General features: G+C 39.8%; 1 protein-coding gene across 4 annotated transcripts in view; it reads left to right on the top strand.

The window, feature by feature from the left end:
* Positions 1 to 26,025, top strand: part of PRKD1 (protein kinase D1) — a 295,104-nt gene that overhangs the window by 162,433 nt on the left and 106,646 nt on the right. For all 4 annotated transcript variants that reach the window (XM_050953862.1, XM_050953861.1, XM_050953863.1 and 1 more), the window contains one exon: positions 11,240 to 11,378. In XM_050953862.1, the coding sequence (XP_050809819.1) occupies positions 11,240 to 11,378 (139 nt within the window). The remainder of the gene's footprint in view (positions 1 to 11,239; positions 11,379 to 26,025) is intronic.

Genomic DNA, 26,025 nt, shown 5'->3' with positions numbered 1-26,025 from the left:
CATCCAGCAGAAGTGTTCCCTCTGCCAACAGCTCTGGCTGAGATCCTGCAGGGACAGAGAGCTTCACCAAAAAATCATCTTTGTGGAGGCAGCTCTCTGACCCCAATTTTCTGGCGGGCAGGAATGTTCCCCTCAGCCTTCGACATCAAAGGATAGTGGATTGAAGAAACAGACTGGAGATCCTAATTACATATTGAAAAAAAGAGCAGGAAGTCCCCTCAACGAGCCCAGGGAGAGCCAAAAGCAATCTCAATCTTGCTCGGTAGCCACAGCATCGCTGGCATAAAGACCACAATCCAGAATCCATGCCTCATGGTGCCCATCAGTATCTGGTACTTCTGATCGACCCACAGACCTTTTGGGCACGGACGCTGAATCTTTGGTACGAATTGAGAAGGGCAAATGCCCTTGGAAAACGCTCCCGGTATGCAAATGGACATAGGTACCGCCAGCAATATTAGCCCTCTCCGCACCAAAGAGACTGGCACAGATGAGGTCTTCATCTCCCCTGACAACAACACTGGAGTGATCAGTACCAGCGGAATTCCATCAAGGTGGTAACCTGGGCATGACAGAGGCACCTGACTCTCCGCCGCTCGATACCAAGGTTAAAGCACGAAACCTTTGCTGGCACGGGCATAGGCACCAACTTTCCGCACTGCCGGTGGGGGCTAATGCCCCTTCCACGCCCCCATTCCAACCCCTTCCCAAAGTCCTCGCCCCAACTCCACCCCCTCCTTGCCCCTATTGGACCCTTTCTCCAAATCCCCGCCCCAGCCCCGCCTCTTGCCCGAGCACCGCATCCCTGCCCCCCCCCCCGTGCTTGCCACGCGAATCAGCTGTTTCATGGCGCAAATACTGGGAGCCAGGGGGACAAAGCACGCACGTGGTGTGCCCAGGGGAGGAGGTGGAGGCAGAGCAGAGGCGGAGGTGAGCTGGGATTGGGGGTGGGGCAGGGAGCTGCCAGTGGGTGCTAAACACCCACCAATTATTCCCTGTGGGTGCTCCAACCCCGGAACACCCACAGAGTCAGTGCCTATGGGCACGGGGCATATCCTCACAATCGTGCCATGCCCCTCCACTGTCAAATGAGAGGTGAGACAGTGAGCCTAAGGAGTTTTCACAATACTCCTACCAGACTCCATATGGGACTGTGACAGAGTGTACCTACCCCCCACTGGCCCAGAAAGTGTTAACTGTGCATTACAGACTGAGGAGGCCAAGCCCCTCTGCCTCTGCTGGGCATGCTTAGCTTGGAGGCAAGGTAGGAAAGAAAGAAGGCCAGCTCAGTCTGGCAGCCTGCTGAAGGGGAAGAACGCAGACTGCAGGCTTTCTCCTGGGAGCTGCTGCAGGCCCCGACCACAGAGTCAAGGTGCGCCGAGCCACAGTCAGATTCCAGGCTACCTGCGGAACCCAGAGAAGGGACCGAGCCATCAGGAGCTTCACCTGCTGAGGACCCCAGAGACCCAGGGGAAGCAGCACAGCGAACTTAGACATTGCTCTGGTTGGAGAACCAGGGAACAGGTCACAATGTTTCGGGAAGATCCTCGCTGACTCAGCACCTTCACCACTGCCAGGGCCCCTGGGCTGGGGCTCAGAGAAGCAGGGAGAGCCCGAGTCCCCTACCCCAGACACCACACACCCCTAGGTGGTGCCCCACTTCCCTAGCAGGACAATAAGCCAACTCAACTCTTCGGAGGTGTGCAGATTTATTGACTCTGGCCAGTAGGCTACACAGCCCCATGTAGGCTTTATTGACTGCAGCCATTTGGCCATGCAGCCCGGTGTGGAAGGGCCGCTCTGTTGACTCTGGCCATTCGGCCATGCAGCCCTGTGAGGAAGGGCCAACCTATTGACTCCAGCCACTAGGCTGTGCTACCACATTTTATATCACCAGCATAGAACCTAACCGGCTGCGGTATAGCCTTTCCCTTTCTTTTGACCTGACACCCCGTGATGGGAGTGTACCTACTCCAGGACAGAGACCCATTATCAACAGTGTCTGGGAATTTCCAGAGGGCTAGTTAGATCATTGTACAGTTGCTGGGATTTGCCAAAAGTGAATACCCGGTGCTAACTAATATACTGTGGGTAGTATGGCAGAATTCAAGACCAGTTTCTTAAACTTTCCACTTGCAATTCCTTTTCCAACTGTCTTCTATTCTAGAAAACTGATTCTTTCTACCTTGATGTAGGTCAAATTTGCTAAAAAGATAAAGTAACCATTTCCTTCTAGGCCTGAGATAAGTCAGTGCTGAACCAGAAAAATGTCCTCAGAAGTAGCTTGAATAATTTGTCACCTTCAAGAAATTTGGGGACAAAATCAGACCTTCAGAAATAAGCAGGTACCACTTCTTTAAGCTTGCTTTAGCTTACCCAAGCTGTGATTTTTGGTCCTTAATATTTTAATGTACCATAATATTTAGATACCTGAAGTATTTGTATTTGTATTTGTGGCCATGCAAAACAAATAAATAAATAAAGCCTTCAAAGGTTCTTCTCTCCCTGACTGATGAAGATTATGAACAACCCTGTGTAAAAATAGATCTCCTAGGAATCTTGGATGCTTACTCAGATGCTGCCCACATTGAAAGTCTTGGCGACAGTTACTGTAGTTACAATATATTTAGAAATTGATTTTCAATACTTTTGAAACTTAAAACTGTCTTCCCTCCCTCTACTCCAATTATGAAGATGGGAGAAATTCTTTCCTTACACTAATATTGAATCCAAAGTACACAGTAATAGTAAGCCGCAGGGAAGTATAGATTAATGGAACACTTCTGCTTAATGGAAACATTTTTTTTTAGTTAATTAGTATGTGTTAAGGTTTCTTCCCCACTCTGAACTTTAGGGTACAAATATGGGGACCCGCAGGAAAGATTGGTTAGAAGAGCTGAAAGGAGGGAGGAGGGGTTCCGTGCTGCTGCCCAAGCTTTTTGAAGGCTGTTATTTGCTTTTTGCTTAGCCTGGAACTGTTTTTTTGATGCTGGAGACATTAGGGTTTTTTTGAATTGTGGACTTGGGCTTAGTTCTCTGGAAAAGAGGCAGGTGATGGGGTTGTTTTTGTTGACTGTGAACCACTTTTTGCTGGTGCACTATGTGGTATTTTCCTGAGCCTCTTGAGTAGGGTTATTTGCTGCTTTTGCCAGTTTAGGCCCGCTGGTGCCCTCTGGCGTTGGATTTGTAGATGGGGTGGCAAGTGCTGGACTCAGTGCTGGCAATGGTTTTGGTGCTGGTTGCTTTGCCAGTTTCGGTTTTGGGACTGGATTCACTACGGCTGTAGCACTTATGAGCAGGGGATTTGGTTCCACCACCTTTGTTTGGGTGTTCGGTAACACAGGGCCCTGGTGGAAGGCTCAGGAACAGGGATGGGTGTGAAAGCTTGCTTAGCCTGGCTGCGGGTGACCATTTTCACCCTTTTGGCTAGCTTTACATGGTTGGCCAAGTCTTTCCCCAGCAGCATGGGGATGGGATAGTTATTATAGGCTGCAAAAGTTCATACTTTTGACCAGCCCTTGTACTGCACAGGCAACTTGGCTATAGGCAAGTTTAAAGAGTTTGACATGAACGGTTGAATTGTTACTGGGGCTTTTGGGTTGATGAATTTGGGGTCCACTAAGGATTAGTGGATAGCTGACAATTGTGCTTCAGTGTTCCTTCATGCGATAACCATTTTTTTGCCCACACTTACAGGGTTGGGTTTTTTTTGGTTTGTTTTTTGCTTTGAAGGTACCTGGGAGGCATTTGGGCCTGAGGACCTTGGGTGTGACTTTGGCGTAATGAACTGCAGTTTGTTAGGGTTGTTGGGGCAGTTGGCCTTTACATGCCCCAGCTTATTACATTTAAAACATTGCCCAGCTGACTGGTCACTGTGGGCAGGTTGTTGGAGACTGGTGTGGTGGGACGATAAGGTGTTTGGGGTTTTCCTTGGGATCTAGGTGGGGTCTTGAGTTGCCTCCGGTGATAGGGTTTAGTTTTGTGTTGCCCCTTTTGATATTTCCTTTAACTGCTACTTGTTTTTTTGTTTTGTTTTGTTTTGTTTTTTGCCTCCTCCGCCCATTTGGCTTCAATTTTCCCCGCCTTGGTTACAGTTTTGGGCTTTTCATTTAGGATGTACCTTTTTATTTTTTTTTAGGAACACCCTTTAAGAACTGCTTTATTTTTATTAGGAAAGACAATTTTTTTTAGAGATTTAACACTTGCTTTTGGTATTTAGGCATTTTAATTGTTTTTTTTTAATGTGGTAGGCATGTTGTGAAAATGTCATATTTGGTTTTTACTTTAGGGCTCTGAATCGCAGATGGGCATGCTCGGGTTTTAGCCCCATTTTGATTTTGGCCTTGTTTTTAAAAAGTTTATAACTGTTACTGTGTTTCTTAGGCATTTTAGCTGCCACCTCTTGGAATCATCACCTGCCTTGTAGGTATGGAATTTTTTGAGATGGGAAGTGGTACCTGGAAAGGGGTTGCTAGGGTTGGCTGGTATATTTTGCTTAGCCCTTGCTAAGTTTAGTTTATGCTTTTTTTTTTTTTAGTTTTAGTTTTCTTTATTGCTTTTTTTTGGGCAGGTGGGGGTTTTTTGCATTAATTTTTAATTGTCTTAGTTTTATTTGTTTTTTATGTTTGTTTTTAGTTTAGCCAGCGTTAGTTTAGTTGCTGCTTTACTGGTAGTTTTTTTTTTTTCGCTTTTTTGTGCTGGGCCTAACCCCTTCTGCAGTTTACTGAAACTGGGATGCACTTAGCTTAGGACTGCTTAGTTAACAGAGACTTTTACAGCATTTAGTGTTTATCCTTTTTAAACTAGCTATGCCCGAGAGGTAGAAAGAAAGAAAAACAATTCAGCTTGTAAATATTTTTTGCTGGCTGCTTGCTTACAGCTTGAAACCTTCCCTTTACGAAGACGCATGTTTAAAAAAAACGCAACACGTCTGCCTTTACACAAAGAGAGAGAAGGTTTGCATTTACCTTTAACTCTGCTTTTTAAGCAGCTAAGAAGGAAAAAAAGTCTTACTGGCTTTTGATTTAAAATGATCTTATCACTGCCACCATGTCAAGGTTCCTTCCGCACTCTGAACTTTAGGATACAGATGTGGGGACCTGCATGAAAGACCCCTAAGCTTATTTACCATCTTAGGTTAACAGTAAGCTTCCACCACCGAGCATGTTTTAAATTTTAGGGGAGAGCCACTTGGAACTTTGCCTTCCCCCAAATATTTTCCCAAGTCCCTAACCCCCCCTTTCCTGGGCAGATTTCAGACTAATTCCTCCCCCACCCAAGTCCTTACACCCCTTTTCCTGGGTAGACTTGAGAGTATACCCTCACCAATTAGTCCTGGTGAACACAGATCCAAAACCCTTGGATCTTAAAACAATGAAAAAATAATTAGGTTTTAAAAGAAGAATTTTAATGAAAGAATAAGGTAAACATTATTTTTGTAAAATTAGGGTGGAAAATAACTGTACAGGATAATCAGATTTAAAGAGTTTAGAGAAAACCCTTCTAGCCTTAGGTTTAAAGTTACAGCAAACAGAGGTAAACACTTTAACAAAAGGAACATTTACAAGTTGAGAAAACAAAGATAAAACTAACACGCCTTGCTTGGCTGTTACTTACAAGTTTGAAATATGAGAAACTTGTTTAAAAAGTTTTGGAGAGCATGGATTGATGTTCAGTTCCTCTTAGTCCCAAGAGCAAACAACCCTCAAAACAAAGAGCACGCAAAGATTTGAAAGTATCTTGTTCCCTTATTGGTTCTTTGGGTTAGGTGTCAGCCAGGTTGCCTGAGTTTCTTAACCCTTTACAGGTAAAAGGATTTTGGTGTCTTTGGCCAGGAGGGATTTTATAGTATTGTACACAGGAGGGTTGTTACCCTTCCCTTTATAGTTATGACAGTATGTTTTCCACCAGCCTACATTGTTTATCTTTTAAGTAACATGAAATTAACATTTCTGTCATTAATATTCTTTCCTTTTTCAAATGGAGTTTTTGGCACACAAGGGTTAGTGTTTCGCTGAGAGTAGTTCCGTATCTTTTTCAAAAGAAAATGCTCTTTTCGCCAGAGAATGTCAAGCCAGCAGAGGATACTTATACATTGGGATACTTCAGTTATAGTGGTATTACATAACTATTTTTAGAGCTAGGCTGAATAACTGAATGTGCAAAATTTCCCATCAGGGACAGCCATGGAATAAACTGCTGATGATAGAAGCTTCTTCCAACTATAGACAGTTACTAGTTTATCAGTTCTTGAAGTATGAGGGCTTGTGTCACTTTATCAATTTATCTTGCCTACCATAATGGTGGATGTTCTTTTTTCCATGTAAACATCTAGTGTTTTTTTATTCCTACTAAGGTTTTGTCATCAAATAATATCTTGTGGCAGTGAATTCCACAAGTTAAGTAGGCACTGAGTGTGTTTTTTCCCAGAAAAGTATTTATTTTTATCAGTTTTAAGTAGCTGCCTTTACATTTCATTAACATTTCCCTAGTTTTTGTATGAGAAAGGGTCAAAAAGAGCATCTGACTTACTTTCTTTATTTTATAGACCTGAATCATGTCCCCTTTTATTAATCTCCTGTCTAAATGAAACAGTCCTAATCGATTAAATATCTCTTCAAATGACAGTATTTTCATGTACCTGATCTTTTTCTGATGCATTTCTATTCACTCTAATTTCATCTGTTTTTTAATTGAGAGAGGGTGATCAGTGCTGAACACAATATTCCAGGAGCTTGCATACCGTTGATTTATATAATGACATTTGTAATAATTTCAGTATTATTTTGCATCCCATTCTCTATACATCCTTACGATTGGTTCCCTTTTTTGACAACTGTGTTAAGCTGTTTATATTGATGCCCAAGCCTTTTTCATGGGTGTTTACAGTTAAATACACACTTAGAGGGGTTCTAAATTAAATTATTTCTTCCTAGTCCTTTGTTATGAACCTCTTATGTTTCTTGTAGTACATGTGTGTAATGCTGAACTTTAAATTCACTATTAAATTAAACTATTAAAAGATACTAGTCAACTTAACCTACTGTAAAGATCAGTGCCGAGTACATAGGTGCTGGAACTCGGAGTGTTGGAGTGCTGCTGCACCCCTGGCTTGAAGTAGTAATAACAACCCAAATACATGGTTTCCACCTTCAGCACTCCTACTATAAAAATTGTTCAAGCACCACTGACTGGATATCCAGGTATTTACCATGAAATGCAACAGGATTATGAAAAATCCCTCATAACCTGGAGTTAGTTTTCTGATGTAGAATTGAATTGAGCCTTTAATATTAAATTCAGACATTGGTGGCTATGTTTTCAAAATTACAAGTTTGACTCCTTAAAATTGGGAGAGATTTGAAATCTGTTGTCTGAGATGTTTGTGCTGACAACAACAAAGACTCTGAAAAAACATTACTGATCTTGTAATAAGATCAAGCTGAGTTTACAAGCTTTGAGCTTTTCTGAAAGCCTGCTTAGCTTAATGAGGGTTTTCAGATTTCAAAACTCAAACACCTTTATGTAAAAACTGATGATTATTATCAAGTTAGGGAACATTGTTTCCCATGTTTATTTTTTCAGTGTGTTCTTTCAGTTATTGCAAGTGCTGCAGTGCAGTACATCATTTTGCCTTTAAACTATTATTAAAAACAGTTTTTGAAAATCTCATATGCAGGGTTTCTGTTCTAAAAGTCAAGTATCAGAGGGGTAGCTGTGTCAGTCTGGATCTGTAAAAAGCAACAATGAGTCCTATGGCACCTTAAAGACTAACAGACTCATTGGTTCTAAAAGTGTGATAGTTGAAAGATTATTAGCCTGTGTTTTCCTATTAAATCAAAAGCTGATATGCATACACTTGTTTTGTCCCATAAATAAGTATTTAATCTGAAAAAAAAAAAAAAACCAAGCCTGGAGTTCTGCTGCCATGACAACTAAACAGTGTCTGAAACTCTGCTGTCATGGTGACCTCCATGTCCCACACTGCATCACACTGACACCTTTTCTAAGGGGCCCAGCAAATGCAATAAGAATTCTTGTTGATGAATCAAGAAGAGCTTTGTCTAAAAAACAATTGGATGGAATATTAAGGATACAAGCAGTTACATGTTATCTGTGTGATTAGTTGCTATTCTTAAGTTAAGATGCACATACTTATTTACAAGTTGAATCACTAGCCCTGCTCTTGAATTTATTATATGAAAATAATTGCAAGATTTTATTATTAGTAGTAGTAATTGTAGTACTGCACCACCTGACAGCCTAGTCAAGGAGCAGAACCTCATTGTGTTAGATGTTGTCCATAGAACAAAAAGATGGTTGTGCCCTGAAGAGCATGTTGTTATTCCTGCTAGTTGTAATGTATTTCTGAACAAGTTTGAATCATCTGTGGAAAATAATATGAAATTAACTGAGTTGTTAGAAGTTTTCACCTTATTTAACCAATATGATGTTGATCTCATTATGTTCAATAGTTTTTAGACAAGATGTAGCATGCAGTTAGGTCTGGGAGGAGGAAAAAATCAGAAACATTGGCTTAATGAAGTAGTACTGTGTGTTTTTTTTGTTTTTTTACCCACATTATACATTTTCTGTTGGTACCAGATTTAAACTATTTTTTAAAAAAAGTTTAAAAGATATGTTTGAAGATGACAGTAAAATTAGGAAGAGCTTTTTAATAGCTGAGATGAATTCATAACAATGCCGTTTGGTTTCTAGTGTGTTATATTTCTAAATTTAAACCTCCAGGCCAAGATTTTCAATAGTGACCGGGTGATTTTGTGTTTCTCTGTTCTTGGGTGCGAACCTGAAATGCCTTAAATGGGCCATGTGATGTTCAGTGGTCACTTGGTGCTTAGGTTGCTTGCACGAACTCTGCTTTATTTGGTAAACAACTGACTTTACATAAAAAGAGCTTCATAGAGCCCCACCTAGACTCTGTCTGAGAAGCTCAGGTACAGGCCTGATTTTCAGAATGTGCTGAGTACCCACCCTTTGAAAATTCCATAAATTGGACATCCAGAAATGGAGGCATCCAAAATCTGTAGTCATTTTCAAAATTTTTGACCCAGGTGTCCATATGTTAAAATTAGATGTTTATGAATTTGCAGCATTTAATTTTATAGGATTGGGGAAAATAAAAAATGGCTTAGGGTTTGTCTACACTACCGCCTAAATCAGTGTAAGTTATGTCGCTTAGGGTTTGGAAAAAACCATCCCTCTGCTGACATAGCTTCCCCCTCTCATTGAGGTAGAGTAATTACAACGAAGGGAGAGCGCTCTCCCATTGACATACTGTGTCTTCACCAGACATGCTACATCGGCGCAGCTGCATTGATGCAGCAGTAACAATGAAGTGCAGTAGTGAAGACAAGTCCTTAGCTATGTATATGATCTGTTAAGCACTTTTAGGAAATGTTCCTTACTGTCCTTATCTTTGTACATAAGATATGATGCTGCACTATTTAATCTCATGAACTTTACCATTCACATATTAAGATGTAGGATCAGACACCTAGTGCCTAGTATTTTCTTAAGAGAATTTTCAAATATTGACTAACTTAAATTATCTAAAGTGTTTGAAACACTAACATTACTCCAGCAGGAGATGACATTTCCTATGAGGTAATAGGAGGCAGCTTTGGATCCCAGAATCAAGTGGGAGTTAGAGTTGGGCAGGTAGGTTGTTTTTATTTTAAAATATTAACATTAAGACCTGGAAATGATTATTCTGATATCTAGGTAGACATAGAATCTCTTAGCCTCCCTGCCCTGAAAATAAAATTGTACGCAATGCTTTTATATTGGTCTATTTGTGATCCTCAAAACCCTGCTTTTTTCTTATTTTATTCAGGCCATTGGAAACAGAGCAAGTCAAAGAAGCAGATATAGAAGAATTGGGCGAAATTATTTATGCATGTGTAGATCCTGAGTCATTCCAAATGCTTCAGTGAAGTGACTCCAGATTTACACTGTCATAGCCAAGTGTTGAATTTAACCAATGAGTTGAATTTTGCATTCATTTAAGCCTTTTGAAGCCTTTTTTGGGTGCAAATGAGGGGCAGATTTTGGTCTAGGATGTAGACACAGATATGCACAGACCAAAGATAAAATATGTATTAAAAAGGAATGTCAGGTACCAGGTGTGACTTGGATTTACTCACTTTGACACTCCTCTATGGATTACACTAACAGGAGGCTATACTAAGAAGAATGGAAATGGGGACCATAATCTCTCAAGACCTCCAGTGGCAGAAACTCTTCTTATAGGTGCAGCACAGCACTGCAAACTCTCACTCTCCAGGAGAAGAGTAGTCATCTGTTGCTGCCAGAAAAATTGAGCTCTTATTTTTGAACAAGTGGGTGAGGCTGGCTTGGAGATAATGCTGATTCAGCCTCTCTCCCAGATAGCCTCTTCGAGTGAGATTTGAATGAACCCCCATCCTGAATTGAAAGAAGGGCAGAGTACCTACCCTCATGCCGAGAATGGAATAAAAGTAGTGGGATGGACAGAATGGAGTGCAAGCCTCATACCCCTCCAATCAGAAGGGATGGTTCCAAGAAAATTCCACATGATAAACCATATAGAGTTTGCCCCCATCTGTCTTCCTCCCCAGGGCTTTGCTGTGGGACAGCCTCAGGACTGGATGATATTAATTTGAGGTTTCTGAAGGAAACAATATATGGAATGAGAAAGATATGGCTCTATAATGCTGCAACTCATGGCACTGATACGCAGAGGGCTCTGGTGTTAGAATATTTCAGGATTCCCCTTTACATTGAGATGAGAAATATCATGGAGGTGACTTGAGTTGAACTCCAGGGGCATCTTTTTTTCTACTGGATCTAAATAGTGGTATTAGCAATAGCATTAAGGGTAGGCTGGAAATCTGTAAGAAAGTTCTGTAGCAGTCGTTGCAAGGGAAGAAAGCATAAAAGAGCCTACATGGAGGGAGGGGAGGAAAGACAGCTCCAGAGCCTGAAGATAATCTTATACTGAAGTACTTGTAACACACACATCATAGTACTGATATGTGTAATAAGCCTCCTACTTGGTTAGCTGTTGGATAAGAAATGGTCCATCAGCTAAAAAGACCGATCTACGTAAATGTGTAGCTTTGTCATATGTAAATCTGAGGACAGGTCTATTATCAAAAATAAATGTTAGTTGTGTTAATTATGTTTCACACATCTGTATTTTATATTATTATAATAAATATTCATGATTATATATTTGCAGTTTCCTGAATGTGGTTTCTATGGAATGTATGATAAAATTCTACTTTTTCGCCATGATCCTACCTCTGAAAACATTCTCCAGCTGGTGAAGTCAGCTACTGATATCCAAGAAGGAGACCTAATTGAGGTTGTCTTGTCAGGTAAAGTGTATGTTTTCTTGAGGCTTGTTACCATGTTTTGTAATTGCGAACACCTACAATATTTTGGTGTTGGTTAGGTGTCTTAGATTGTTTTATGGATTAAATGCTTAGCCAAAATCTGCCCTCAGATATATGTGTGCAACAATTTGGAGTTGTGCACATATAGCAGAGGACAGAAATTAGCCCTTAATGAATGTTTTTTATGGTATGCCTTTTTCCCCTGTCGTACTGCATGTTCTCTGATAGCCTGATTTTGCCATAATTTCTAATAAAGCAGCAACTAAATGTTAAAAATAAAGGATGAAATTATCTCCAACATAGGTAAATAGTAATAATACACAGTATACATTAAGGAAAAAGCTGATGTGGGAGGATAAATGTCTTCTGTGGAATAGGGTAAAACCAAAACATAGCAAATAAAATACAAATACATGAAATTTAGCATGCATTTACATTAAAAGAAGCTTAAAATGAGATTTATATAATAACATGCATCAGGCAGCAATTGTTTAATGTTTTAGTTGATCAAATATATACCAATGGCACAAATCATTATTATTATTACTTATTAGTAATACAGATTTATGTAGGACTATACTTTTGTTTGGCACTCTATGGATTTTAAAACAGTATAGACCCAACCTTGAAGAACTTGAAATGTAAGTTAGGCAGGGACAGAAAATGAAGATAACTAGCAAACAAAATGGTGACTCATCATGAAAAATGAGTCATGTTGTACAGCTAGTGAATTTTATAAATTCTGAGATTCTTAAATTATTAAGAAAAGGCAAGCATGCATGCCTACAGATATAATAAATTTAAATAAATACATATGCACCTTTGTTCCATCTCCTACTTGTCTCAACATATGCACTCGCTTTTTTGGATTCTTATTCCTGCTTGTTACGCAGAAATTATTCCTGCAAGCCCCGCTTCCTACTCCTTTTTATTTTCAGGTAATGCTTCAAAACATAATACAGTGGATGTTGTACAAACACTCACTTATCCTGAGGTTATGAGACTGAGAAAACCAGTCCGATAGCATTTTTTTGCTGCTGGACAGAGAATATATCAATATTAAGTCTAGTAATTTTTAGTTACAAACAAAAGCCACAGCGGGTTTTAAATGGAAAGCAGAAAAACAGTATCTAGGAAAACATAAACAAAACCAGATGTATGGAAGATGTGCTTGTTCAGTGCCTTTGATCAGGTGTCTATTCTCTGTCCTCCTACATACAAAAATATTAGATAGGCAAAGGAGAGTTCCTCAGATCAACACCTCACGTCCGATTCCACTGAAGACAGGGTAAAGTAAGGAGTGGGGTTCAAGTCCGAGGAGAGATAGAAGATAATGGAAGCCATAGTCCCTTCTCCAAGAAGGTTCCAACCAAAGAGAACTTATCAGAGACACACGTTTCTGGCTGACCAAGAGATAGAATTATCACATACAGTATTATAGTGTCTTAAAAATGAATTAATAGTAGCACTTTTGCAGATGGTAGAATAAGTCTGTTATAGTGGATTATACCACATAGAATTATATTTTGAGGCGGAAAAAGGAGATGCTGAATATTTGCTCCACTAGGGGAGTGATGTTGCAGATATAAGGGGATAGCGTGGAAGAAGTCATGGAGGCAGTAGGGAAAGAAGGAAGCTAAAGGAATAGGTAGGCCCAAGGTAGTGTCAGAGCAAAGAGGAAGGTCAAAATAGACAAGAAATGTAAGTCCTAACATACAGGTGCGATATACATAGGTAGGGATATGAGGGGAGCAGTATGAACGGAGTGGTGAGATGAGAGCATGGACTTAAGAAGCATCTTCAGTTGTTAAGGAGGCCAGAAAATAGTGAGTTGCAGTAGAAGAAGTGAGACATGAGCAGAATTTTGGTGATTAGGATGGAGAAAAAATAGAAAATTTTAGAGACGTAAATGAAATGTTGACAGGATTTGTCAACAGCCTAAATATGGGAATAAATGAGAGAGGGAAATAAAAAATATGTTAAGTTTGAAAGGGTGGAAAACAAGAAGATGCTGGAACTTCTAAGGGAAATGTGAGGGAAGGGAGGTGAGAAACTTAGCTTTTTCATGGGACATCCAGGTAGAGTGGCTGGAGACACACCTGAAGTAACCATCTAAATGCTTGGGGAAAGGTCATAGGTGAGGAGAGAGAAGTTAAAGCCATCTCATACAGGTAGTAACTGAAGCCACAGCGAAAATCATTGAGGGATAACATGGAGAGAGCCAGAGCTTGAGTCCTGGGAAATACTGGCAAGAGGAATGAAAGGATAAGTTCATAATCATCAAAACCCAGTTGTTCCCTTTACCATAGGATTCCCATAAGGCTGTTGCATGAGAGAAGGTCTGTTTACAATACCCTTTGCTCAGGAAGGCAGATATGAAGGCTATACAGTAAAGAAGTCAAGATCCAAAGCATTCCTGTAAGTCAGCAAGAGAGAATTCATATTTTCCATATCAGGAAGCAGATTACTCATTTTGAAAAGATGCCAGCTATCCCTATTTTCTGTGCCATATTTGCTGCAGTACGTAATCACTACACTTCAGTAAATCAGTAATAATGCTACAGTCAATCCAGCACTTAGTCTTTTATTTGGTGTGTAGCTTATTCTCTTTTGAAGTGCAGACCACATAAAATGCTTTTCAGTTTGCCAAAATTAGAAAACCAGCTGTTTAAATCTTCAAAAGTAACACCTGATATAGTGCTTTAAGGCAGTAAAGGAGAACTGTACTACTGGAAAAAATGAAAGTACTAAGGCATTCATGCCCTTACATCACTGGTGAAACCTAATGTCTGTCCATGAGAGTGTGCAAATATAAGTAACTCCACAATATTTACACCAGTTATATTCGTTAAATCAGCAGCAAGCTTTTTGTATGAAAGTAAACAGCACCTAGGGTTGGTCAGACTCTCTTTTTCTGTTTCCCAGCTTGCCACACACCTCCCACTCCTCATTTATTGAGATTCCGCTGGCCCAAATCCTGGGATTTTGAGTGTGACAGCTGATGTCACGTAGAGAGCTCCTCCTCTTTGTCCAGCTAAACAAAAATTTCAGTTAAGCAAAACCCTTGTGGTGCCCTATTATACACCTACTTCCCTCCCCAGGAACTCTGCTCTATAGTTCCTGACAATATTGATCAGCTGTATGGTTTTATATAGTTTTGCTTATGACCAGCGTTAGCACTGTGGTTGATCTTAGTTAATTACATTAGTTAATCTCATATGAATTCTAGGTAATTTACATAATTGAATGTTTCCCATTTATAAGTGCAGGGAATGCATTGAACAGTGTAACTGCACAGTGTATCCCGATTGGAAACAAAATTAAAACAGAAAATTGAGAGTGTTTAGAATCTTGTAAAAAGAACAGGAGTACTTGTGGCACCTTAGAGACTAACAAATTTATTTGAGCATAAGCTTTTGTGGGCTACAGCCCACTTCATCGGTTGCATAGGCTGGAACATGGTTTATGCATAGACTGGCTTATGTCTCAGGCTCTCTTCCTACTGCATTCCCCCACTTTTTCTCTTTTTTATGGGGAGGATGTTTAGCCATTGTCCTGGAAAAGTATAATGCATTGACTGAAGATGACCCAGTAGGCTGAACACAGTTATGTGGTCACCTTACTTTACCATCCATACATTCATGCCTCATCTGTCCCATAGTCTGCACATTCCCTTGTATGAGTGATGGACAGATTTCATTTTCCAGTTGTTTTCAGTGTACCTAGGAATGTTAGTCCCGGGACCATAACTGATCTATGGAGTCTAGAGGAGTTCTTTGATAACTTTTGGGTGGCATGAGGAGGCCTTTATATTTATTTAATTGGTGATCAAGGAGAAGGGCTTTGATCGGTAAGAAGAGCTTTGGTCAAGATTATAAATATATTGTGCTTATATCTTATAGAGTACTATAGGTGTATATATATGAGGGATTACATAATCCTTGAATAGATGAATACCAGATACATTTCCTGTATAACTTCTGATAAATGATAATATATGAATAATATGGATAGTTAGTGTGTGTATGCGTGTGTGTGTGTAGATAATGCCTATGTGTAGCTGTAATTTGGCTTTTTTGGTTTGACATTGCAGGTAGCAAAACATTCCCATCAGAGCAATTACCGTTTTGGCTTGTATTTCCATCAATATTACTCTAAGTGTCCTGACTGTAGGATGTAGAGTAACATCCTTTGGAATTTCCCATCAAGGAGTTTACACCTCTCTTTGCACATATTCTACTTCTTCTATTTGTTGTTGGAAAGATGAGCTATAGATATTAAGGCTTCCTTAGTTCTTGTCGCTAAATCATGTATGTCCAATTGTAATTACTCCACTGGGGGAAACAATTGAATTAATAAATCTTGTAGGGTTCCAGGAGGAGTAATAATTTCAGTGGCAGTATTGACACTACTTGTTGGCCAAAAGGCATACGTTCTGATTTGAATTGTGCTAGTGACTTCTACACAAAATCCTGTATTGATTCCAGGACAAATTGTTCCATATATGGAAAAATTGGAATATCCCAGAGCACATTCCTCATCTTGTATTTGTACCATCTGATTGGCTAATTCTTTTTGTAACAAACGAGCCCAGCCTCTTTTTGTGTTATTGCTATCAATTATAGCATAGCATTCACACAGCCACCATCTAGTATGTTTTGTGCAACAAGCCTGATTAATTTCCAAGCCAGTTTCAGTTACTAGGAGCACAGTGGAATAATGCTGTACATAAGTATTATTTACCAAGGTTCCCACACTGTTGGCATAGTACACCTTGACCGCATCTTGCATCCACCCTGGGATGGCCATCATGATGTGAAGACTTTTGCTGTCATCATGATCTAAACTTGAAACTTTATCAAATTTATCAAATTGCAGAAATACAGGAGCAATATTATTTATTCCTTACTACTGTATTTGTTTTAAAATGGCTGTGTGGTCTCGTACTCATGGCCAATTTTGTAATTGTAATAAACTTTGTTTGATCATTTCAATTACTCTGTCACAGAGGCCAAACAGACAACTGCCAGTGAAGCATCATTCTTTTCCATGCTGTTAATAATTGACAAAATAGTAGAATTCAGGTGGCTGAACCCTTGAGCAATTGAATGTATGTTGTCAATGGTAATTGCATGTTGATCCAGAAATAGACTGCTAATGCCGCCTCCTGTTTTGACTGCCTTATCTATTCTATTAACAATGCTGTTTATTTTTCAGTTGAGATTTTCTATATCTGCTGAATTCTATATGGACATGTCAAGACCTGAGCCTCCTAATATGGTGTCCATAAGACCTCTCTTCTTTCTCCTTTGCTGTTTTAGTAAGGGATTTTGAAAACCCTTCCAAAATTACAATTGCATTTCAATTTCTGAATTGAACAAATTTTGTATTGTTGAGGGGATTGTATTGGCATGGTCATATTAGCAACATTTAGTTGAATTGGCATATATATCCATCCCACATTCTCTACTACATATTCTGTGGTAGGGTTCAGGAAGAGTCCTGATGTGGGCCAAGGTTGTAGGTTTGGACATTCCATTGACGAGATAGTGTCAGTAGTGACGTGAGTGGTCAGGGGTAAAGTGGGTGTCTGAGTTGGACAGGCTCCTTCACATACCTGTACATGATAAATGCATTTCCTGATGTCTGAGACTATGGTCCAAGTTCCCGTGTATATACCCTTATCTTCTAGCTAAATGTTCTTTCTATAAATGGAGGCAATCCACCTATCCTCCAGGTTAACAAAGGTGATTCTATTTGACCATAACCCATATGTTTTAACAATTCCTTTGATCTAACCAATTACTGTGTAACCTACTAGGAACCAATCAATCAATATCTCTGCTCTTTCCTTTGAGTATGATTGAATGTTACATGATAGAGCCAGGTTATCTCCTACCAGGAATGTTCCAAGTGATGATCCATTATTTATTGTGTGGTTAATAAGACTCATGTCTTTTCTGGTGTTTCTGTTTTTGGTTCCTTAATCTGTGTGGATTCATGGTCAATGGATGCCTCTCAAGTGTATTACTAGAACCAGTATTAGGGAATACAGCAAGGGTAATAAATTGTTCACAGTTAACCTCCTCGTCCGCCTTCCAACAACAATTATACTGTCTCTGTTTCTCTTTAGTTAAAGTCAGTTCTTTTTTATTTCATCATTTGGTTTACTAAATTGTTTTGTGGGAATATGCTGTGCCTGGGTTGTGACTCCAATACTCATGCCCAGGCCATCTGTATGGCCTCAGGTGATTCTCTAAGGATCTGTTCCGCTTCTTGTTTCTCTTCTGTTTCACACATCAATTTTAAAACCATTCAGGCTGGACAGGTTTGGCTTGCAGTATCCAGTGCAGTAGAGTTGCTTGGAATCTGCATCCATAGGTTTCTGGCCATGGGATGTGTCTAATTTATCTTCTTGGTATCAGACAATCCTTTTGCCTTTTGGATCATTACTACTATACCCAACAGTCTCCATAGCCAGGTTGGCATCATAACCTGTGAAAATATAAATCAACAATCACTTCTCTCTCTCTCTCCCCCAAAGGAATTTGGTAAGGTTTATTGTCAATGAAGCACAGTCCTAATGTCCTGGTTTAATGGTTACAGGTACACTAACACATGTATGCCTGATGGAATGGACTAGCTTAGTTAATAGCGGGACTTTCCATTATCCCCTAAGCCAGCCAAAGACACTCACTCTGAGACTTCATTTTATATCCCAATACAAACAAGTTACATATTGCCCCCTGACATGGGTTGTTACCACCCATTACCTTGTACGTGTTGGTTTGATCAAAACATCTCTATCCATCACATGATTATTCTGACCTTATCTTTAGGAGAAGTCAGTGTGTTCTCATTATCTTTGAGGGTGGGAGGTGTTTGTACCATGCTTGGTATGGGGTATTCTGGTATGTATTTGCCTGAGTGTCCCATGCCTAGCCTTTCTTACGAATGTGTGTGTGTTTGCAGTATCAGCCCTGTTCTTGCCAGGTTCTGTGAGCTCACAGCCTGTCTCTTGCTAGCTTTTGCTTTATATTAGCAAGGCTTGATCATTACTTTAGTTCAGACCTCCGACCAGGCCTTTAATACAAGAGCTTATGTCTCAGCCTCTCTTCCCACTACACCTTCATTTCTATATTGTTTTACAGTGCATTCTGAGGCCCCAATCTGTTTGAGGTCTCTATTTATTATTATTAAACATTTATGTTGTTGCAGTGCCTGGAGGTATTTTTAGCAGCTCTTAATGCTGGCCTTACTTTAGAGAGAGCAGAGTTAAGCAAATGCTTAACGCCCCCAATGTATAGTTCATACCCATTTTCACCATTCATGTCTGACGATCAGCATAGGATTCCTCTTTCTGCTCTCTTGAAAACAATGGCAAAATGACCTCCGTCGCAACTGGCTGGGTTCTAATTTTCCTCCTGATGGTGGAAAACTATTGTAACATGCAAATGGTGCCAGCCATTAATTGGCTGCTGAATCTGAATATAGACCAGTCTTTTAAAGATTTATCAGGAACAGGTTAAATGGCAACAACATTTGAAAATCAATAAATGGCTTAACCCAGTATGCATATTGGTTATTAGTAATTAAATTTTGCTTCAGGCTTTTTGTTTTGTAGCTTTTATCTCTTTGGCAGTTTAGTATTTTCCACACAACTTTAATATTTACAATTTAAATTAGGACTTGGCTTGAAAACATGTAAACAACTCTGATGGGGATAACTATTTCATACAATGGATGTGAAAAGTTATCTTATTAGATAAATGCAACTAGTAAAGAAAACAAGCTTTAGAATGCTTTCAGCAGTTCTGAGTGTTTTTGGAGGGACGGGAAGGAGGAGAGTCTATCATAGGCTTCTCCATAGGATGATGGACTGTCTATACTTTCTCTCTCTTCCCTTCTCTCCAGTTTACAAGGTTGAGGGCCATGACAGGTTGTGAGGCACTACTGTTATTAAAAAGGAGGCTTTTTTTTTCATTTACATGTTTAATGCTTTAGTTTTTCAGAGGCTGAAAATATTTTCAGTTTTATTTGCTATTTTGAAATTCTGCCCTTGATGGACAGATAAATAAAAGGGAGCAGGTTTGATGGCTCATGCGTCCTCTTCTGTGTGAATCCTGCTGGCAAGGCCCACAGAACAGACTTGGGTATGTGTAGCTGGGCCACCTTTTGCTTCTCTAGTAAGGAGCAACATGTACCTGCTCAATGCAACATAGGCTCTGTCCAGTTTAGGGAACAGGAAGAAGGATAAGTGTCACATCATTATCAGGGCATGTCCCCTTGGAGAGCTGGTGTGCAGGCCAGTATGGGTATAGAAAAATTATCTTCCCCACCTTGCGCACCTGCCCTAAAGTTTGAACATTTAAGGTCAGTGGGCCACAGATTGAACTAATTGATCTCCTTAAAAATGGCATGTTATATTTTCAGATACTGTTTTATCAGAATTTTCTTCATTTTCAGAAAGTGGTGTGGTCTAATATTTTGAAAGCTGAATTGGGAATCTGGAAACCTTGACTTCTATTCTTGACTCTGCCCACAGTGTTTCTGTCTGTGGCCATGAGAAGACTAAATTTTCTCATCTGTAAATTGGGCCTAATGTCTACCTATCTTGCAAGAATTTTGTGGGAATTAATTAGAGCTGAATCAGCCCTTGGTAGGGCTCTGCAGTGACTACATCCACAGTGGTGGCTATATCAATTCTTCTTGGGATGGGAGAAGGCTGTTGTAATGGGGTGGCAGTTTTAGTACAATAGGGCTCCATAGAAGCCTAACTTATGTGGGGTGCCATGGGGAAGCACTGAATCAGTGAATCTCTCAAGGCCCCTTGCCTAGCCCCCTCCTCAGCAAACTTCATCCACTTTCTGGACTCTGCTATCCAGTTTTGTAGACCCATAATCAGTCACACTTTCTGCCTCTTAAAGACTATAGTCTGGATTCAAGAGGAGAGAATAGGGTTCAGTGTTCGTAAAATGTTTTGAATATGAAGCCAGCATATTTTTCATTAACTCTTCCATAAATGTAACTAATAAAGGTCTGGCAGAATTCTCAGCACCCTTACATTCCTGGCCTGTATTTGACTTTCTCAAAATGTAGTTATCCAATCCACTGCCTTGTTCCCATTAATGAGACCTTTAGAAAGGTTGGCCTGTAATTCAGTTTCAAGTTCTGCAGAAGAGGTCCTGGTCTGCGGCTGTTGTCTACTTGCTTTTCATTTTGAATAATCTAGTAATCATTCAAGTAGGAATAACCACCATTTTCCCTTTCAAATAGCATAAATGGAACATGTACCCAATCTGTGTTATCTCTTGGTCTTCTGGAAGTTATTATAGCACAGCACTGTGGGAGGTGAGATTGAATTGAGGGCAAAACCACATGATTCACAAGCTCCAGGTGGGCCTGTTAAGTGAGGCATAAATTTGTCAAACTTAAAAAATCTCTCCTCGCTTCTGTTCTCATATTTCTTACTGTTCTCATCATCCCTTTTCTCTCATTTTATTATGTTTCTTAGGCAGATATGATGCAATAGCCTTTGGGCTCTTAGACTGTTCTGATGTACTAGACTAAGACAGACTGTATAAAACCAGAAACCTCCTTCAACTGAAAACTCTGGTTGGCACACATTTGGGATTCTGACCCGTCTAACTCTCCTCCTTCCCTCAACTCTACCAAGAGCTCTAAGATGGGAAGGAAGATGAACATTCTAGGATAATAGTTCTTCAACTTTTTCATTCTGCAGACTACTTTGCAAGAAGGATCTTCACATAAACTACCATGTTTCCCAAGTCCCCAGCTTCTCTATCATATATTTGGTCTACATAGGTACCAGAACAAACCACCAAAAAGATATATTTAAACCATTGGTGGCCAAAAGCTCCTGATGATCTGTGAATTCCACTCTTAACAAAAAGCAAGGGGAATTTTTGACAAATGGAGTTGTGTTGTAAACTAGCTCTTATCGAGAAATGGTCTTTATCCTTCATTTTATGCCTGACACACTTGTCAGCACTCCTTCAGGGAATTTCAGAATATTGTTATACAGAACTTCTCTAACTTATTTGTGCTTTTCTTTCTTCATGTAAAATGACATCTTAGTGAACTTGCACACATCGCTTAAATACCCTAAATGCCGAGCACAGGTGAAAGGAACCCAAATAATCAGGAGACAAAAAATGTATTTTAAATATCTCTTTTTTATTGCCTAGAGACTCATTTTATATTTTCAAATACTCAAATCTATCATATAGTTTTGTGTTTGAAATATCTACACTTTGACATGTCCCATATGAATACCGATAACAGTTTTAAGAAAATTTTGCAGTAGGATGGGTAAGAAGAAAAACATTTCAGTAGGTTTATTTGAAAAACATTTTTGTCTTCTCATACATTCTGACCTTTAGTTCCTCTAGAGAAACATAATGCATCTTTGAATGCTGTTCTATAAATTTGAATAGGCATTTATTCTCAGGTGCTCTGTCTTTTCTGGCATGTAAAATTACAGGGTTCTTATATAATATCAAAAAAAGGAGAAAGCTGTAGGAGTTTTACAATTTTGTTACGTCAAACAGGGAATACATTAAAACTTAATTTTTTTTAAAGTTAAAAATATATCCACTGGGCAAATAGTAAGAATAATCACATCAAAAGAAATGGAAAAAAGTATTAAAGTGCTTTACCTAAAATATAAAATCTTATGTCAGTGCTGATACACCATAAACAATGTGATTGTCTCAATTCTGCCCTTGGAGAGCTACAGCTACCATTGCTTATTGGATTCTTAATATAATGAGAGTAAAATGTGAGACATTAAAAAAAAATCCTTATCCCCCTCCCCCAATTTGAAAGAGAAACCACTCGTAGTCTATCAAGCGTTCTTTGCAAAGCTTCAAGAGAATTTTTCTTCAGTGATGGCAAATGTAATTGAGTTTTCTTTCAGTACCATTTTTATGTCTGATTGTCATATTAGGTCATATGAAAGAACAGTGCCTAACAGGCTCCTTCACAGTGGTTAGAAACATTAAATCATACTCAGCCATATGCACATAATCTGCTACTATGATTTATAGAGCAAGAACCTGAAAATGGAAAAAATGCATATTCAGTGTGCTTATAATATTAATGACAGTATAGTGGTGACAAATATCACGCTGCTCATCTATGGACACCATGCCTTCTAGTTATCTGAGCTAATGTGATATGATGTGAAAATTCATAGTCCACATTGAACTGGCTAGAAAATGCCACCATTTGCTCTGTAGGGTGGGGCATAGGTCACTTGCTGGTTTGAATTAGAGTAGATAGTGGATTCTCTGTAATTTGAAGCCTTTAATTTAAGATTTGAGGACTACAGTAACTCAACCAGAAGTTATGGACCTGTTGCAGGAGTGGGTGCATGAGATTTTGTGGCCTGCAATATGCAGGAGGTCAGGCTAGAAGATCACGATGGTCCCGTCTAGCATTAAAGTCTGTGAGTTTGAGTCTGTTACACAAACTAAGTTTAAAACAAAAAATTATTAAGGCTACAAAGTCAAACACTCAAAAGTTAGGAAATGCCAGGATTAAGGTTGCTTGTGCAATCTTAATTCAGTCCCCCTGTGTGTATGCATTGTAATACAGTCTTTAATTACACAATCACATACTGTGTTTTCCTTGCCTCATTCAGTGTACAGAATGGATAGTGCTCACTTAATGGGCAGCTATTCAATATTTTGTTTTCTCCTCATTGTTCAGCACATGGCCCCAGGGCTTATTTACTGTACACTATTCAAACTGTGTGCTGCAGACAGAATTATTAATTTTCTCAAGTGCTTTTCTATGACACTCATCACCATAATATCTAAGTCCTTTACAAACATTAAATTAACTTATCTTAATAATATCTCTGTGAGGTAAGGGAGTAGTATTATCCATATTTTATAGATGGGGTGCTAAGGTGCAGAGAGATTTAGGTCAAAAGTATCCACTGATTTTGAGTGCCCAAATTCAGATGCCTAAGACCTGATTTGTCAGACTAATTAATGCTATGTAGTATTCTATATGTTCAAAGCACAACTCTCATTGTTTTCAATTGCAGCTCTGAGTGCTCAGCAGTTCTGCGAATCAGACCCGAGCTTGAACACCCAGAAAATGAGGAATATACAATTAGTGACCATTTGTGAACAGTTTGGTTTAAGTTACTTGCCCAACATCCACAGGAGCTCTGTGGTAGAGGCCGGAATAGAATCCAGTTCTCCAGGACTGAATCCAGCTCCCATAACCAGGAGTGAAATCATCCCTTTTCTTCCTGCAATCCCCTGCATCATTCACTGCACACCTTCCAACTTCTGCAACAAATGAGGCAGGGGTCCTAACGACAACAGCTTTCTTCACTACACAGTCTCATCCTCAGAGTGGGTCCATTGTTTGCAGTGAATAATGTGGTGATCCTAGGGAAAAAGTACTATGCAATCATTTAATTAACAACTGTATTGCTATGCATATGGACAAGGGACTGAATTAAGGTTGCAAAGGCAATCTTAGTTCTGGCATGTCCTAAGTTCTGAGTTCTTGACTTTGCAACATTATTAATATTCTTTTAACATTTTTATGTGTATTTTCCTAGGTTATTAAAAAGTGAACAGAAATTCCATCATATGGCATCATATTGATACCCACATAGGTCACCTGTAGAGTTAGAACCTTTGTAGCTACCACACAGACCTCTGTCACTTGAGCTATTAGAATAACTGATAGCAGGAGTAGGTTGTCATCCTCTTTGTGGAGCAGCACAAGATGAGGATGGGATGCTTTGCCAGTGGGTATCATAGATATCTGCTGACAACAGAGGAATGGCAGGACTCAGGAATCTTGGTTTCCATTCCAGGCTGTAGAGGGGAGTGTTCTCTGGTGGACACAGACTCTCCTGCTCATTTCCTTCAAGTGTGACCCCTCTCCCCCTTCTACCTTATTTCCTCTAAACTGTCCCTGTCCCAGTTCTGTCTCTTTCTCCTGGCTTTTCATCCCAGTCCCCATCTCCTTACCCTGCCAGTCCCAGTTCCCTTCACTCTTGGCTCCTCCTCTGATAGTCTTCCTTCTCTTCCCTCCCCCAGTTCTCTCTCCTCAGTGGATCCCAGTCCCAATCTTCTGTCTCGGTTTCCTTGCCCAATTTTAGTATTCCCACCTCCTAGTCCCAGTTTCCTTGCCCAGCCAGTCAGTTTCCTCCCTATTTATCAGATCCAGTTCCTGCAAACCTCCCGCCCCTCCCTAGCCCCTTCTCCCAATCTATTCCTCCTATCCCTATAGAGGTCCAATTCTTGTCCCCTCTGCATTTGAATCGCACAGCTTCCCCCCTCCACACTACCTGGTCCCTGCAGGAAGTTTAAGAGCATAGGAGAGACAGTCTCGCTGCTATCAGTTCAGTTCCCCAGGCTCAGCACAACTTGCAACAACCCAGAGCTGTGATCACATGGACATTCCTGCTCAACCCCAGGCAAAAGCATAATCAATGCAGACAGAATTTTGGTGGGGAAAAAATGTGAGGCTTTACTGAGCATGTGCAAAATGCATTTTTTCCCCCAAAGGCTAATAATGTGGCTAAATTTGGGCAGATTTTCATGGGAATAGCAAAAGGTACATCCCTGACACAAAGGCCATCCCCCATAATAAATTTCAAGTCTTTACTTCCAAGCACAGGTGTGCTAGAGCTTTTCATAGAAAATGTTGCCAGAATTTTTAACACAGCAAAACAATGTATTTTTCACTAGCCTTATTCTTTGACATGACTAAACCATTTCCCTTGAAAGTCACCCCCCACCCCTCCGCCCTGCAATCAGCTTGAGGCAGATACTTGTCAGCCCAAATGGTTAAAGTTTGGCAAAGTTAAAACAACTGAATATAGGGTTTTATAATGGGAAGTGATGGGTAACCTTAATAATAGGTGGTGGTACCAGTCACACATATAATACACAGAAAAGAGATTATATATTGCAATATAATTTTCTTCTTTGACAGAGTCACTGAGCTAGTGGATGGGTGGGGAAGGAGTAGATTTAGTTATCAAACTGTGAAGACATATCAAATGGGGTCCCTCAAGGGTGTGTCCTGGCTGAAGTACAATTCAATATTTTCATTAACAACTGGGATGATGGAGTAGAGAGTATACTTATAAGAAATTATGGATGATACCAAGGGAGGGATTGCAAGCACTTTGATAAATTGGAGAATTGGTATGAAATCAGTAAGATAAAATTCATTAAAGACAAGTGCAAAGTGCAAAGTACTACTTAACTTAAGAAGGAAAATCAAATGCATAAATACAAAATTGGGAATAGCTGGTTAGACAGCAGTATTGAAGAAGAGGATCTTGAAGTTACATTGGATCACAAATTGAATGAGTAACAATGTAGAGTGTTGTGGAAAAGGCATATATCATTCTGAGTGTATTAATAGAAGTAAGACTTGAGAGATAATTGTTCCACTGTACTCAGCACTGATGAAGCCTCAATTGGTGTATTGTGTCCAGGTTGGACCACCACACTTTAAAAAAGATGTGGAGAGAGTCTAAAAAGGGATGGTGATCAGTTGTTTGCTAAAATATACCGCTTAGTCTACAGCAGGAGAGATTTAGGTTAAATATTAGGAAAACATT

This window comes from Gopherus flavomarginatus, chromosome 5 (assembly GCF_025201925.1).
Source record: "Gopherus flavomarginatus isolate rGopFla2 chromosome 5, rGopFla2.mat.asm, whole genome shotgun sequence".
Taxonomy (NCBI): Eukaryota; Metazoa; Chordata; order Testudines; family Testudinidae; genus Gopherus; species Gopherus flavomarginatus.
Note: the sequence above shows the minus strand (reverse complement) of the source record. Positions and strands in the feature narration are given on the sequence as shown.